This window comes from Jaculus jaculus, chromosome 6, assembly GCF_020740685.1.
Source record: "Jaculus jaculus isolate mJacJac1 chromosome 6, mJacJac1.mat.Y.cur, whole genome shotgun sequence".
NCBI lineage: Eukaryota > Metazoa > Chordata > Mammalia > Rodentia > Dipodidae > Jaculus > Jaculus jaculus.
This window is the reverse complement of record NC_059107.1, coordinates 99,198,915-99,213,218: the sequence shown is the minus strand read 5'-3', so window position 1 is coordinate 99,213,218 and position 14,304 is coordinate 99,198,915. Positions and strand designations below refer to the sequence as shown.

Genomic DNA, 14,304 nt, shown 5'->3' with positions numbered 1-14,304 from the left:
GAAACAGGATCTCATTCTAGCATAGGCTGACCTTATTCTCACTCTGTAGCCCAGGGTGACAGGAATCCTCCTACCTCAGCCTCCCTAGTACTGGGAACCTGGTGTGGCTTACTCCTTTAATCTCATTACATTTTAAAAAAAAAATTTTATTAGCATTTTCCATGATTATAAAAAAAATCCCATGGTAATCCCCCCCCCCCACTTTCCCCTTTGAAATTCCATTCTCTATCATATTACCTCCCCATCACAATCATTACATTTTAAATTAATTTTATATTGTGACTTCATCACAGTATGTATATATATACATACATATGTGTGTGTGTGTGTGTATGAATTTTTTTTTTTTTTTTTTTTTTTTTGAGAGAATGAGGGGCGAGAGAATGGGTGAATCAGGGCCTCCTGTGCTACTGCAAACAAATTTCAGATGTGTGTACTACTTTGTACATTAGGCTTTACATGGTTACTGGGGAACTGAACCTAGGCCGTCAGACTTTGCTAGCAAGTACCTTTAACCGCTGAGTCATCTCTTCAGCCTTTCATTTAGCTTTTTAGTCCAAATGAAATTCAACTTTATACTGAAGGTAATAAGTAGAGATCTGGTTTTACCTTCCTCTGTGGCATTTTTTTTTTTTTCGAGGTAGGGTCTCACTCTGGTCCAGGCTGACCTGTCGTCTCAGGGTGGCCTTGAACTCATGGCAATCCTCCTACCTCTTCCTTCCTAGTGCTGGGATTAAAGGCATGCGCCACCATGCCCAGTTTCTGTGGCAAATTTTATAAGCATTGGTTCTGCCTTCTTTGTTGAATTTTATTTTGAGAAAGCAGAGAGATTATAATTTTATCCTTACTATAGTAATCAAGATGGTTTTGTAGCAGGGCTTGACCTGAATATTTTAATGTTCTTTAGCTGAAGAGGAAGCAAATGATGAAGATGTATTGGGAGACGAAACAGAGGTGAGTTAGAAATAGGTTAGTCACTGACCTGATAGTACCTGCTGCTTTGCTACATGGCTTAATGTTGATCTTTAAGTGCTTAGATGCTGATCTTTTAGGGGAGCCTAAGAGGGAAATGAGACTCTGATTCATTTTGCAGTTCTTATATTCTTCTGTTGGTGGGGTATTATTGTTTCCCCACCTCCCTTTTTTGAGATAGAGTCTCATATAACCTAGGCTGCCCTTGGACTCAATAAGGACAGATCTTAAACCTCTGATCTTGTCTCTACCTTCCAGATGTTAGGATTACAGGCTTATATGTTGTTGTTTGCTTGTTTTTTGAGGTAGGATCTCACCCTAGCCCAAGATGACTTGAAATTCAGCGCTGGGATTAAAGTTGTTCACCACCACATCCAACTTTTCTTTTCTTCTTCTTCTTTTTTTTTTTTTTTTTGATTCAGGATCTCACTCTAGCCCAGGTTGACCTTTAACTCACTCTGTATTCCCAGGCTGACCCTGAACTCACAGCGATCTTCTTACTCTGTACCTCCCTACCTTTGTTTCGGGAGTGGTGGGATTAAAGATGTGCATAAAATGGGTGTCGTGTCACATGCCCTTAATCCTAGCACTTGGGTAGGAAGATTGCTGTGAGTTTGAGGCCAGCCTTGGGACTACAGAGTGAGTTGCAGCTGCAAGGTAGAGTGACACTCTACCTCAAAAAAAACTAAACTACAACAAAAAGATGTGTAGCAGGCTGGAGAGGTGGTTTAGCAGTTAAGGCACTTGCTATGCACCCTAACTACCCATGTTTGACTCTCCAGGTCCCCTATAAACCAGACACACAAGGTGATGCAATTGTGCAAGGTCATACATGTGCACAAGGTGTCTGAAGTTCATTTGCATTGGCCGGAGACCCTGGCGTGCCAATTCCCCTCCCCCCCAAATAAAGATGTGCACTACTACACCCAGCTTGATGAATATTCTTTCTTTTTTCTTTTCATTTCGTTTCGTTTCGTTTCGTTTTGTTTTGTTTTTCAAGGTAGGGTCTCACTCTGGTCCAGGCTGACCTGGAATTAACTATGTAGTCTCAGGGTGTCTTTGAACTCACCGTGATCCTCCTACCTCTGCCTCCCAAGTGCTGGGATTAAAGGCGTGTGCCACCACGCCCAGTTTATTTTTATTTTTTAAAAATGTATTTATTTATTTACTTGAGAGAGTGAGAAAGAGGCAGAGAGAGAGAAAGAGTGGGCGTGCCAGGGCCTCTAGCCACTGCAAACAAACTCCAGAAGCATGTGCCCCTTGTGCAGCTGGCTTATGTGGGTCCTGGGGAATTGAACTGAAATCCTTTGACTTCGCAGGCAAACACCCTAACTGCTAAGCCATTTCTCCAGCCCTCTTTTTATTTATTTACTTTAATTTATTTTCAAGCGGAGCGAGAGACACACACACATACATATGGGGGGGGCATGGGTAGAGCCTCCAGCCCTATATGAATGCGTCATTTTGTGCATCTGACTTTACATGGCTACTGGTGAGTCAAACCTGGGTTTGCAGGCAAGTGCCTTAACCATTGAGCCATCTCTTCTGCCTTGATGCTCATTCTTGATGTAAGTTAACCATCTTTCCTTTGGTTTTTAGGAAGAAGAACCGAAGCCCATAGAGCTGCCTGCCAAAGAGGAAGAAACTCCTGAAAAAACTGTCGATGTGTAATTATCCCTTTTTATCATCTGAATACAGAACAGATAGTTCAGTTTTAATTGGGTTTAGAGTTTCATTCTAGAGCTAGGAGTGGTGGCAGCACTCCTTTAATCCCAGCACTTGGGAGGCTGAGGTAGAAGGGTTGCTACGAGTTCAAGCCCAGCCTGAAGCTCCTGAGTTCCAGGTTAGCCTGGGCTACAATGAGACCCTACCTCAAAAAACAAATAACAACAAAAATGTTTCATTCTACCTCCTACACATTTTCCATTGGCCTGTTACCTTCTGCTCAGGCATTTTTTAAAAATATTTTATTTTTATTTATTTGACAGAGGAAGAGAGAGAGGGAAAGAGAGAAAGAATATGCACGCTATAGCCTCCAGCCACTGCAAATGAACTCCAGATGCCTGTGCCCCCTTGTGCATGCTTCTATCTAACGTGGGTCCTAGGGAGTGGAAGCTGGGTCTTTTGGCTTTGCAGGCAAATGCCTTAACTGCTAAGCCATCCCTCCAGCCTTGCTCAGGCATTTTTAACAGAGTCTACTTCAAGTATGTTTCAAGTGAAGGAAAACAGTTTGTTTCTAAGTTATGTAATAGAGGCAATTAGAACCAGGTAACTTCAAGCCCAGACAAACTTGAATGCTCCTAACCTTTGTTCTGTTGTTGGATCACTATTACAGATTGTTCTGTTGGAATCTGTGTAATTCTCTGTACAATGTAAAATTCTGTAAACTCTGTTATACTAGAGAATTTTACTCTTGTGCAGAAAAGCATACAATTATAAAGAGTTCTGTATGGAGCAAGGTTGTCACAGAGAGTATATCTGTCAAACACTTTTCTGGCTTGTGATATAAAGTGCCTGAAAGGAAGATGAATTAGTGGAGTAGAAAGTAGAAATTTTCACTTGTTTAAGCTACTCATGAAGGTTATTTATAAACATAGGGCTCATTTCAAAAATGTCTGGCCATTTTGTGCTTTAGTATGTTAGGAACAGTTGAGTCCTACCACTTTCAATCCTTGGAACTGTATTAGTACTAATTTTGAGACTGTATCTTTTGTGTAGCCAAAGATGAGTAGAACTTGTAGTTCTGTTCCCACTTTCCAAGTGCTAGAATTATAGCCATGTGCCTTTAAAAGTATTAAGTAAGCCAGGCATGGTGGCTTGCACCTTTAATCCCAGCATTCAGGGAGGCAGAGATAGGAGGATCACCACAAGTTCCAGGCCAACGTGAGGCTACATAGTGAATTCCAGGTCAGCCTGTGCTGGAGTGAGAACCTACCTCATGCAACCAAAAAAAAAAAAAGTATTAGGTGAACTGAATTATATAAGTCAATATATAGGAATAGGGGTGTGGTTTATTGGGTGAGTACTTTAAAAAATATTTTTATTTATTTACTTATTAGAGATGGGGGGAGGGGAAATGATGGGGGCACCAGGGTCTCAAGCAACTGCAAACTAACTCCAGATGCATGCGCCACCTTATTCATATAGCTTACTTGGGACCTGTTGAATAGAACCTGGGTCTTTAGGATTCACAGGCAAGCACATTAACTGCTAAGTCATCTCTCCAGCTCTCCCCTTTTTTTTTCAGAGGTGAGGGTAGGAGGCTTTATTCTTTTGGCAGATCTTCTCAGTCATTATAGATATTGCTGCACTGTTAATAAAAAAAAAAAATATGCTTCTCTGTAAAGCATTTAAAAAAAAAAATTCCAAGGATGAGATGGCTGAGGTCTCAGCTCAAGACTCTCCAAATGCATTGTTGCCCATTCCCTGATCTTTCCCTGTTATTTCTTCGTTGTTTGCCAGATCAGTGCCATTCTCTGTTTATAAGCTTCTGTCATGCAAGCTTTTTTATAGGGTTGGATTTCTTCAGAGCCCAATCCTGGGATCCACATGTTCCACTGGCACTCTTGAAGTAACTGGACATTTTTTACCTCTAAGGTGCTGGACTTGCAATGTTGTGCAAGTTGGCAGGCAGCTGTCACCACACTCAATAAAGTCATCAACAATCTGTAGCAGCATCTCCTCTACATCTTCATCCAACTGCTCATTAGGATCCACTTCTCTTACTAAGTCCTGTAATTTCTTCTTGGTTAATACCTGATTGTTTCAGGGCTAGAGTGCCTGGAGTACTTTACCACAGTAGTGCTATTGGCCATGGAGCCTTGTGGAGGGGTGCTGGCTGGTTCCGGTTTTATGGATGAGAAATTGGAGAGGTTGATTAGAGCTGAGGGGCCAAACTGGTTCATAATCTGTCGAGCATTGGACTTCAACTCATAGAGCTTATCTTTCTTTTTGGAGCTATGAGGACCAAGGCCAGTTAGCCAACTGTGGCTCTGGGTCCTGACTCCCTTCTCCTGTTGCTCGTCCTCAACTGCCAGGGCCCAAGACTTACAAGCAGCAGCATCTATCTCCCCATGATATGCGGAGACTGCCCCCCCCTTAACATTTTTTTTTTTTGTTCATTTTTTTTTTATTTGAGAGTGACAGAGAGGGAGAGAAAGAGACAGAGAGGGAATGGGCGTGCCAGGGCTTCCAGCCACTGCAAACGAACTCCAGATGTGTGCGCCCCCTTGTGCATCTGGCTAACATGGGTCCTGGGGAGTTGAGCCTTGAACCGGGGTCCTTAGGCTTCACAGGCAAGTGCTTAACCACTAAACCATCTCTCCAGCTCCCCCCCTTTTTTTTTTAAACATGTAGGTTCCTGTGTTTAATCTCCAGTACTCAGGGTGGTAGGAACAGAGCCAAAAAGGCAAAATAAATAAATACACACAAACACACACACGTACAGTTAAATGGTACATAGAGGAGTTTATACATTGAAATTAGAGGGGCTGGGGATATAGATCAGTGGTGAAGCACTTGCCTTCTTCCTCCTCCTTCCTTCCTTCTTCTTCTTGTTTGTTTTTTGGGGTAGGGTCTCACTGTAGCTCACGCTGGCCTGTAATTCACTCTGCATTCTCAGGATGGCCTCGAACTCATGGCGATCCTCCTACCTCTGCCTCTCGAGTGCTGGGATTAAAGGCACCACGCCTGGCTCTTTTCTTCTCCTCCTCCTCCTCCTTCTCCTCCTCCTCCGCCTCCTCCTCCTCCTCCCTTCTTCCTCCTCCTCCCTTCTTCCTCCTCCTCCTCCTCCCTTCTTCCTCCTCCTCCTCCCTTCTTCCTCCTCCTCCCTTCTTCCTCCTCCTCCTCCTCCCTTCTTCCTCCTCCTCCTCCCTTCTTCCTCCTCCTCCTCCCTTCTTCCTCCTCCTCCTTTCCTCCTCTTCTTCCTTTCCTCCTCCTCCTCCCTTCTTCCTCCTCCTCCTCCTCCCTTCTTCCTCCTTCTCCTCCTCCCTTCTTCTTCCTCCTCCTCCTCCCTTCCTCCTCCTCCTCCCTTCTTCCTCCTCCTCCTCTTCCCTTCTTCCCCCCCTCCCTTCTTCCCCCCTCTTCTTCCTTCTTTTCTTCTTCTTTTTTTTGTAAGATTTTTTTCTTTTTATTAAACAAGAGAAAGTAGACAGGTTCATGTTGGTAAATGCCAACTGTCCATCTTCACATAGAGACACAGTGTAATCTCTGAGCCCAATATACAGAGAAAGGAGGAAAGAAGCTAGAATCTATGCACTACTACACAGGGCCAGCACCCTCCAGCTTCTGTCAGTGAAGGGAGCAGAAGGTTTTTCTTTTTTCCCACAGAACACTGTGGTGGTGTTATTCCATACAGTTCTTGTTTGGACAGGAAGGGATAAAAATGAATTTAGAACAATTTTCTTTAAGCACTTACTTATTTGAAAGAGAGTGGGAGAATGGGTGTGCCCAGGCTTCCATCCTTTGCAAACAAAGTCCAGATACATGTGCCACCTTGTGCATATGGCTTATGTGGGTTACTGGGGAATTGAACCTGGATCCTTAGGCTTTGCATTGAATGCTTATTTTACCAGTCTCCTGTTGGTAAACATGGAGGTTATTCATAAAAGCAAAACATGCAGTGTTTTGTGTCCTTAGCAGTCTATTTGTATAGTTATGCAAGTATTTCCATAGATTAAATCTCTAGTAGATTTGCTGTATTACATGGATTGTTCATTTGGCATTTGAAAGGTTTTGTCATATATTACTTTATAAAGCTATTAGTTATCTTTCCAGAATAGTTCCCCCACTTATTCCCAGCCAGATTAAATGCAGAGCTCCTTGTGTGTTGAACATGCACTCTATTCCCAGGTTGCATTATAGCTTTAAAATTAGACACAGTGCTTTGAGAAAATTATTTAGTGGATTAACTTTAAAATAGATATACTTGGAGAATTTCTGGTACAGACTGAAAATCAAATCATTTAATGATAATTTGTTGTTTAGTTTAATAACAGTTAAGATCAATATCCTTGTTATATGTAAAAATTAAGTCTCTTGTTTAGGTAATTGTAATTCCATTAATGATTTTCTTTTTTAATCTGGGAGGAAGAGGGAGAATTGGCACTTCTGGGCCTCTAGCTACTAACTGCAGTGGAACTCCAGGTGCCTGTGCCCCCTTGTGTGAATGTGCAACCTCGTTTGCTTGTGTCACTTTGTGCATCTGGCTTACGTGGGACCTGGAGAGTCTGATATGTGTCCTTAGGCTTTGCAGGCAGGTGCCTTAACTATTAAGCCCTCTCTCCAGCCCCCACTATGAACGTGAATGAAGGAAATTAAAAGTTAGTGGGGTGATTTTGCTTTGCAGAGTGTCTCTCCACCCCCCACAAGGTAGGGTTTCACTCTAGTGCAGGCTGACCTGGAATTCACCATGTAGTCTCCTTAAACTCACTGCAATCCTACCTCTGCCTCCTGAGTGCTGGGATTAAAGGTATGCACCACCACACTTTTTTTTTTTTAAACCAAACCCAGACTGACTGACTTTGCAAGTAAGCTCTCTTAAGTCCTGAGCTCTCTCTCCAGCCCATAGGGTGTTTTTTAAATTAAACTATATACTGAAAGTATTTGAGTCCCTATAGTTTGGGGAGTGCGTTTTGTATGTGAGAAGAGAAGTTTTTCATTAAAGAGTGGTAATCTCATGAAGTCTGTGAGAATATCTTATCGTGTGTATTTATTACTTGAGTTTGATTGTTTAAGGGAATCAGAACATAACACTCCTCAGAAAGTTTCCCTCTTCCTTTTTGGCCACAAGTTCTATTGCATTGCACTCATTCATTAGCCTGAAGTTGATGGGGAGGACTGCTGCTTTTTTCTTTTAAATGTTTTCAATTTTTTTTGACAACTTCCATAATTGTAAATAATATCCTTTGGTAATTCTCTCCCTCCCCCCCCCCCCACTTTCCCCTTTGAAACTCCACTCTCCATTATATCCCCTCCCCCTCTCAATCAGTCCCGCTTTTATTTTGCTGTCATCATTTTTTCCTCCTATTATGATGGTATTGTGTAGGTAGTGTCAGGCATTGTGAGATCATGGATATCCAGGCCATTTGTGTGTGCAGAATCATGTTGTAAGGAGTCCTGCCCTTCTTTTGGCTCTTACATTTCTGCCACCTCTTTTGCAATGGACCCTGGGCCTTGATTGGGAAATTTCAGTGTGGAGCACTGCTCTGTCACTTCTTCTCAGCACCATGGTGCCGTCTAAGTCATCCCAAGGTCACTGCCATCTGAAAAGAGAAGGTTCTCTAACCAAAAGTGAGAGTAGCATTAATATATGGGTATGAACTTTAAGAGGAGTACTTACTGGGCAGTTTGGTGAGCATAGTATAATTTTTTTTATTTTTTATTTATTTATTTGAGAGCAACAGACACAGAGAGAAAGACAGATAGAGGGAGAGAGAGAGAGAATGGGCGCGCCAGGGCCTCCAGCCTCTGCAAACGAACTCCAGACGCGTGCATCCCCTTGTGCATCTGGCTAACGTGGGACCTGGGGAACCGAGCCTCGAACTGGGGTCCTTAGGCTTCACAGGCAAGCACTTAACCGCTAAGCCATCTCTTCAGCCCTGGTGAGCATAGTATATACATTTAGCCAGACAGCAGCAGATATTACACCCTAGGGCTCGTTCAGTATCAGGGATGTATTCCTTCCCATGGAGCAGGGCCTCCTGTCCAATTAGAGAGTAGTTGGTTTCTGCCATAAGAGACATGTCACTATTGCACCCACTGGCTCATTTGGCCTGGCTGGCCAAGTTTAAGGCTTGCAGTGTCCACTGTTGAGTATCTCCACTGGTGATTTCTCTCCCATTGAACTGCATGCAGCATTGCTTTTTCTAGTTTTCTGTCAGCTGGTCTACATGAAGGAGGTTTTCAGCTCAGCTCCAGCAGGATTTCTCAGTGACCTTGCAGCCCAAGTATGTGGAGTCTTCAGCAATAGGGTTTTGCCATCTATTCCTGGTGGGAAAACAAGGGCCTTGGAAATGGCCTGGAGAGGACTGCATTTTTAAGGACATTAGATTTCAAGTAAACCCAGATTTCTGTGGCCTTTTGGTCTGATTAAGATAGCAAGGGGAGGGGCTGGATAGATGGATCTGTGAGTAAGAGCACTCACTTCCCAAGCAAGCATGGAGTCTTAAGGGGGGAACCTGAGACTATCTTGAGTTTGATACCCCAGCACCATGTAAACAGCTGGGTATCATTCTGCATATCTGTAACCCTAGTCTTGTGAGGAGCAGAGACCAGAGAGTTACCAGGACACTTCAAACACCGGAATCACTGAGGTACTGCCAAGGAAACACAGAGGAGTTAGGGAGTAGGGGACAGCTGATGTTCTCCTCGTGCATACATGTCATGCACTTACGTACACATGTGCATATACCACATACACACACAGCCACCCACACATACTAGTCAATACAGATAACAAAAAAGTAGAGGGGGAGTGGGTAAAATGGTGCATGACTGTAATTCTACTGCCTGAGAGTTGGAGGCAGGAGGACCAGGAATTCTGAGCCGGCTTAGGCCACATAAGAGAGACCCTGTCTTGCCTTAAAAAAGGGGTATTGGGGGCTGGAGAGATGGCTTAGCGGTTAAGCGCTTGCCTGTGAAGCCTAAGGACCCCGGTTCGAGGCTCGGTTCCCCAGGTCCCATGTTAGCCAGATGCACAAGGGGGCGCACGTGTCTGGAGTTCGTTTGCAGAGGCTGGAAGCCCTGGCGCGCCCATTCTCTCTCTCTCCCTCTATCTGTCTTTCTCTCTGTGTCTGTCGCGCTCAAATAAATAAATAAATAAATAAATAAAAAAGGGGGGGTATTGGGGAAGAAGTATGTAGAAATTTCTCTGAAAGTCGGAATCTTCCAGGGCCATTTGAGATCTTATGAATTGTCAAAAGAAAATTCTCTTCCTTTATCTTTGGCCTGCAGTTGTCCATAAATAACACCAAAATTTGTAGTTTTGACTCCTGTTCCTCTCTGCTGGCTAAAGCAGTTAATATTGTAGGACTTAGTTATGGTCAGCAGGGGGCACCCATAGCTAGTCTGTCAGTCTGAGGACCTCCCAACAAAGGGTGGAGGAGAGTTAAGTTCCTGTTTCAGAATTGCTTCCTCTGAAAATGTTGTTAAACCATTACTACCTTTAAGGACATCAAATGGGAAAAGTGTTTGGGATATTGGGACAAAAGCTACCCATGTCTCTAAATAAGGAGCCTTAATGAGACTGGTTATGACCCACAGTTTTATGGGAGTTGTTTGTTGGAGAGTTAATGCCCTTCCATTTATCCTCGGGACTTCCGAACTTTGTCTCCCGCCCCTATAGTCCCCTTCTTTTGTTTTCTCTTAAACCTTTTGACCAGTAACTTACCACGTTTTCCTGATTCAATCTCCTCTTAGTCTTTTTTTCTTCCCACTTCCTGTGGCATTTTATTTGTTCCACTTTGATGGTTGCAGCTAGAGCTAAAAATCCCCATGGGAGAAATAAGGGACTTGTAAAAGTAAGAAATCAGGAATTGTACAGCCCTCATTAATTTTGATGAAAATTGAGAGTGTGTATTTAATTGAAGGTTATAGTAATAGTCATTAGTCCAAAGTAACTTCAGAATTCCTATGACAAAATGAAAAAAGTTCCGGTATCTTTTGAGCGTACCTTTAAAGCCCAATATAGTTAACTAAACTTATTTCCTTTCTCTCTCCTTTTTTTTTTTTTTTTTTTTTTTTTTTGGTTTTTTGAGGTAGGGTTTCACTGTAGTCCAGGCTGACCTGAGATTTACTCTGTATTCTCAGGGTGGCCTCAAACTCACAGCGATCCTCTTACCTCTGCCTCCTGAGTGCTGGGATTAAAGGCATGTACCACCACGCCTACCCTAGACGTATTTCCTAATTACTTTCTTACACCTGACTTAAAGTAGCTTAGTCTTGTTTTAACACTTTCTTCTCAGTAGATGACAGTTCAAGGAACCAGAGTTCTAATGGAACTCATGTTTCTTTGGACTAAGGGGTGGCAAACACATATGGGGCAGAGGACACAATTCAGGTGAATTCTTATGCATTTCTATGGTTTTGGTTTAAAATGACAGTTTTCTGATTTTTTTTTTTTTAATCTTTTCCAGGGCATCAGAAAAGAAGGTGGTAAAAATTACATCTGAAATGCCACAGACCGAGGTACATGTTCTATTCCTTAATAGAAAATCAGGCCTCCCTCTCTTTTGCTGTGTATCAAGGCTGATTTCAAGCTTATTGTTTTACTCATGGTATTTTTAAATAATTTAATCTCTATTTTGAAAGTACACAACTGTATACAAGTTCTCAACTGGAAACCTGGTTTTAGATCTTGAGGTAGAATCCAAAGAAGTTTCTATCTCACCAACTAGCAAGAAACAAGTAAAGGAGAATCCCCGTAATCACTCCATCAAACTTTACTCTGTAAACTTAAAGAGAGTTGCCATTAACAACCACAGAGTTACATATAAAAGGATGACAGTTTCAAAGGTGATTAGGCTACCCCTTCCTTAAGAGTACATGAAGAAATCAATAACCTGTCAGTACTGATTTTCTGTCTATGTAGAAAAGTTTTTAAATAGTACAGATAGAAGGGTTAAAAATACAGATGGTGAGCTGGAGAAATGGCTTAGCCGTTAAGGTGCTGGCCTAGAAAGCCTAAGAATCCAGGTTTGATTCTCCAGTACCCATGTAAGCCAGATGCACATGGTGGCACATGTGTCTGGAACTTGTATGCAGTGGCTAGAGGCCCTGACATACCCATTCTCCCCACCCCTGCCCATATATACATACATACATACAACATTAAAATACCATGAGATGGTACTACTTCATTTCTAACTGAAAGATTGCCTGCTAGTATTGGAACCAAACTGTCGCTTTAAAAGGTCAACAACATGGCTTTTGTGTTCTTCACTTTGTGAAGAATGTGCCTTTTATTTTAATCCTCCCTTTTGTTTTTGATGACATGAATGCTTTTTTTGTGTTTGCTTTCTGACACAGCTGTCATGTTTGGGGTGGATACAATCTGATATATACAAGGATTGTAAGATAGTAGTATTTTCAGTTTAGACCTTATGAAATTGTTCTTTTTTTTGTTTTTGTTTTGTTTTTTTTTTCAAAGTAGACTTTCACTCTAGCCTACAGTGACCTGGAACTCACACTGTAGTCCCAGGTTGGCCTCCAACTCAAAGTGATCCTCCTATCTCTGCCTCCTAAGTGCTAGAATTAAAGGTGTATGCCACCATACCCAGCTTATGACATTATTCCTAGTATCTTAGCATATAGTTTCTAACTTTTTTTTGTTTTTGTGGTAGGGTCTTGCTCTAGCCCAGGCTGACCTAGAATTCACTATGTAGTCTCAGGGTGTCCTTGAACTCACTACGATCCTCTTACCTCTGCCTTCCAAGTGCTGGGATTAAAGGCTAACTAATTTTTTTTATTAGAAACTAAATTTATGTTCTTTCATTTATTGTCACTTAGAGAATGCAGAAAAGGGCTGAACGATTCAATGTGCCCGTGAGCTTGGAGAGTAAGAAAGCTGCTCGGGCAGCTAGGTGAGTATTCAGCTTTTTGGATCTGCGATAATGATGTTATGAAGGTACAGGGTCTGACACTTGGTTGTAGATAGAACTATTGATTTTAAGTGGAATAGTGTTATCACTGTAAGATAGTAAATACATTTTGGTCCATAGTCAGAACATTTCTGCTGCATTAGATGTAGCAGATGTAAATTGGATTTTTATCATTGGCCAGGGGTTTGTACTAGGGAAAATCCAGGAACTGATTGTTGCTCCTTTTAGTGTATTCTTGGTGAGAAGTAGAGTAAACTGAACCTCTTTCATGAGGTTGTTAGAATTAGCTAATGATTGCAAAGCTTGAGATCACAAGGAAGAAGTGTCATGTACCCTTGACACGGATATAGACAACCAGGAGTGAACAGCTTCCTAAAATTTAGTATCTTGTATTTATTATCTTTTTTTTTTTCTTCCTACAGATTTGGCATTCCTTCAGCTCCAACAAAAGGTATCAAGTACAGAGATTTTTCTGAAAATTGCCTTTATTTGCTTTCTTTTCTGACATAACATAGTTTATTTCTCCAAATTAAGGTAAATGTAGAATTCTTTAGAACATTTGCAACTCTGTTTTAGGTAAAGACATACTTAAGACTTCACAGGCAATTAAGAGAAGTTTTTGAAATAAAGAATAGGTGGTGCTGCCATTTGTCTTCCTTCAAACATCTGAGAAATTTCTGTTAACCTTGGTTACTCTTTGTAGGGCCTTTTTCCTACACATTTTATTTTATTTATTTATTGGTTTTTCTTTGTTTTAATATAATTTATTTACTTGAGAGAAAGAGGCAGAGAGAAAGAGAATGGGTGCACTAGGTTCTCCAGCCACTGCAAACAAACTTCAGATGCATGCGTCCCCTTGTGCAGCTGGCTTACATGGGTCTTGGAGAGTCGAACTGGGATCTTTTGGCTTTGCAGGTAAATGCCTTAACCACTAAGCCATCTCTCCAGCCCTCTTTGTAGAATCTTATTGGCATAAAATCATAACTATCTAGTGTTCTGGGCTAGAGTAAGTGGTGAAGATTTAGCTTTATTTATGCATTATTTATGGTGATAACTGGAAATGGTCACATATACATGAGATGATTTGTTAAATAAGTCTGTGCTATAGTTTGTTGGACCATATAGTGTCAGAAATAATGTTGTAAGCCGATATCTCAGCACTTGAGAGGCTGCGGCATGGAGGATTGCTAATTGAAAGCAGGCCTGGGGAAATGACTCAATGATTCAAGGCACTTGTTTGCAAAGCCCTATGGCCGAGGTTTGATTCCCTAGTACCCACATAAAGCCAGATGCACAAAGTGGCACATGCATTTGTAATTTTGTTTGCAGTGGTAAAAGGTCCAGGTGCCTCCATTCTCCCTCCCTCCCTCCCTCCGCCCCCCCCCCATTCCTAAATAAAGGAGTTGAGCAAATTTTGTGTCATTCAACAAAAAAGGGCTGGGGATGAAGCCAGTGTGAGAATGCTTGCTTGCATTCTGAAAGACATACTAAGCCAGGCGTGGTGGCATGCACCATTAATCCCAGCACTGGGGAGGGAGAGGTGGGAGGACTGCTGTGAGTATGAGGGTAGCCTGAGACTACATAGTGAATTCCAAGTCAGCCAGGGCTAGAGTGAGACCATATCTCAAAAATAAATAGATAAAAATAAAAGTGACATACAAAAGGGCTGCTTCTAATCAGGTCTGGTGACTGGTATTGTGGATGATATTTTTTCAAGGTAGGGTCTTACTCTAGC

The 14,304-nt window shown here is 42.0% G+C and overlaps 1 protein-coding gene and 1 pseudogene across 4 annotated transcripts in view; one reads left to right on the top strand and one right to left on the bottom strand.

Moving 5' to 3' along the window:
• LOC101605746 (SAP domain containing ribonucleoprotein) overlaps positions 1–14,304 on the top strand; it is a 70,877-nt gene that overhangs the window by 19,717 nt on the left and 36,856 nt on the right. For 2 of the 4 annotated variants that reach the window (XM_045153687.1, XM_045153686.1), the window contains exons 3-7: positions 908–954; positions 2,572–2,639; positions 11,106–11,157; positions 12,478–12,551; positions 12,992–13,020. In XM_045153687.1, coding sequence (XP_045009622.1) covers positions 908–954; positions 2,572–2,639; positions 11,106–11,157; positions 12,478–12,551; positions 12,992–13,020 — 270 coding nt within the window. The remainder of the gene's footprint in view (positions 1–907; positions 955–2,571; positions 2,640–11,105; positions 11,158–12,477; positions 12,552–12,991; positions 13,021–14,304) is intronic. The other 2 variants (XM_045153688.1, XM_045153689.1) reach the window with 1 other exon arrangement.
• Positions 4,413–4,882, bottom strand: LOC101595583 (annotated as a pseudogene).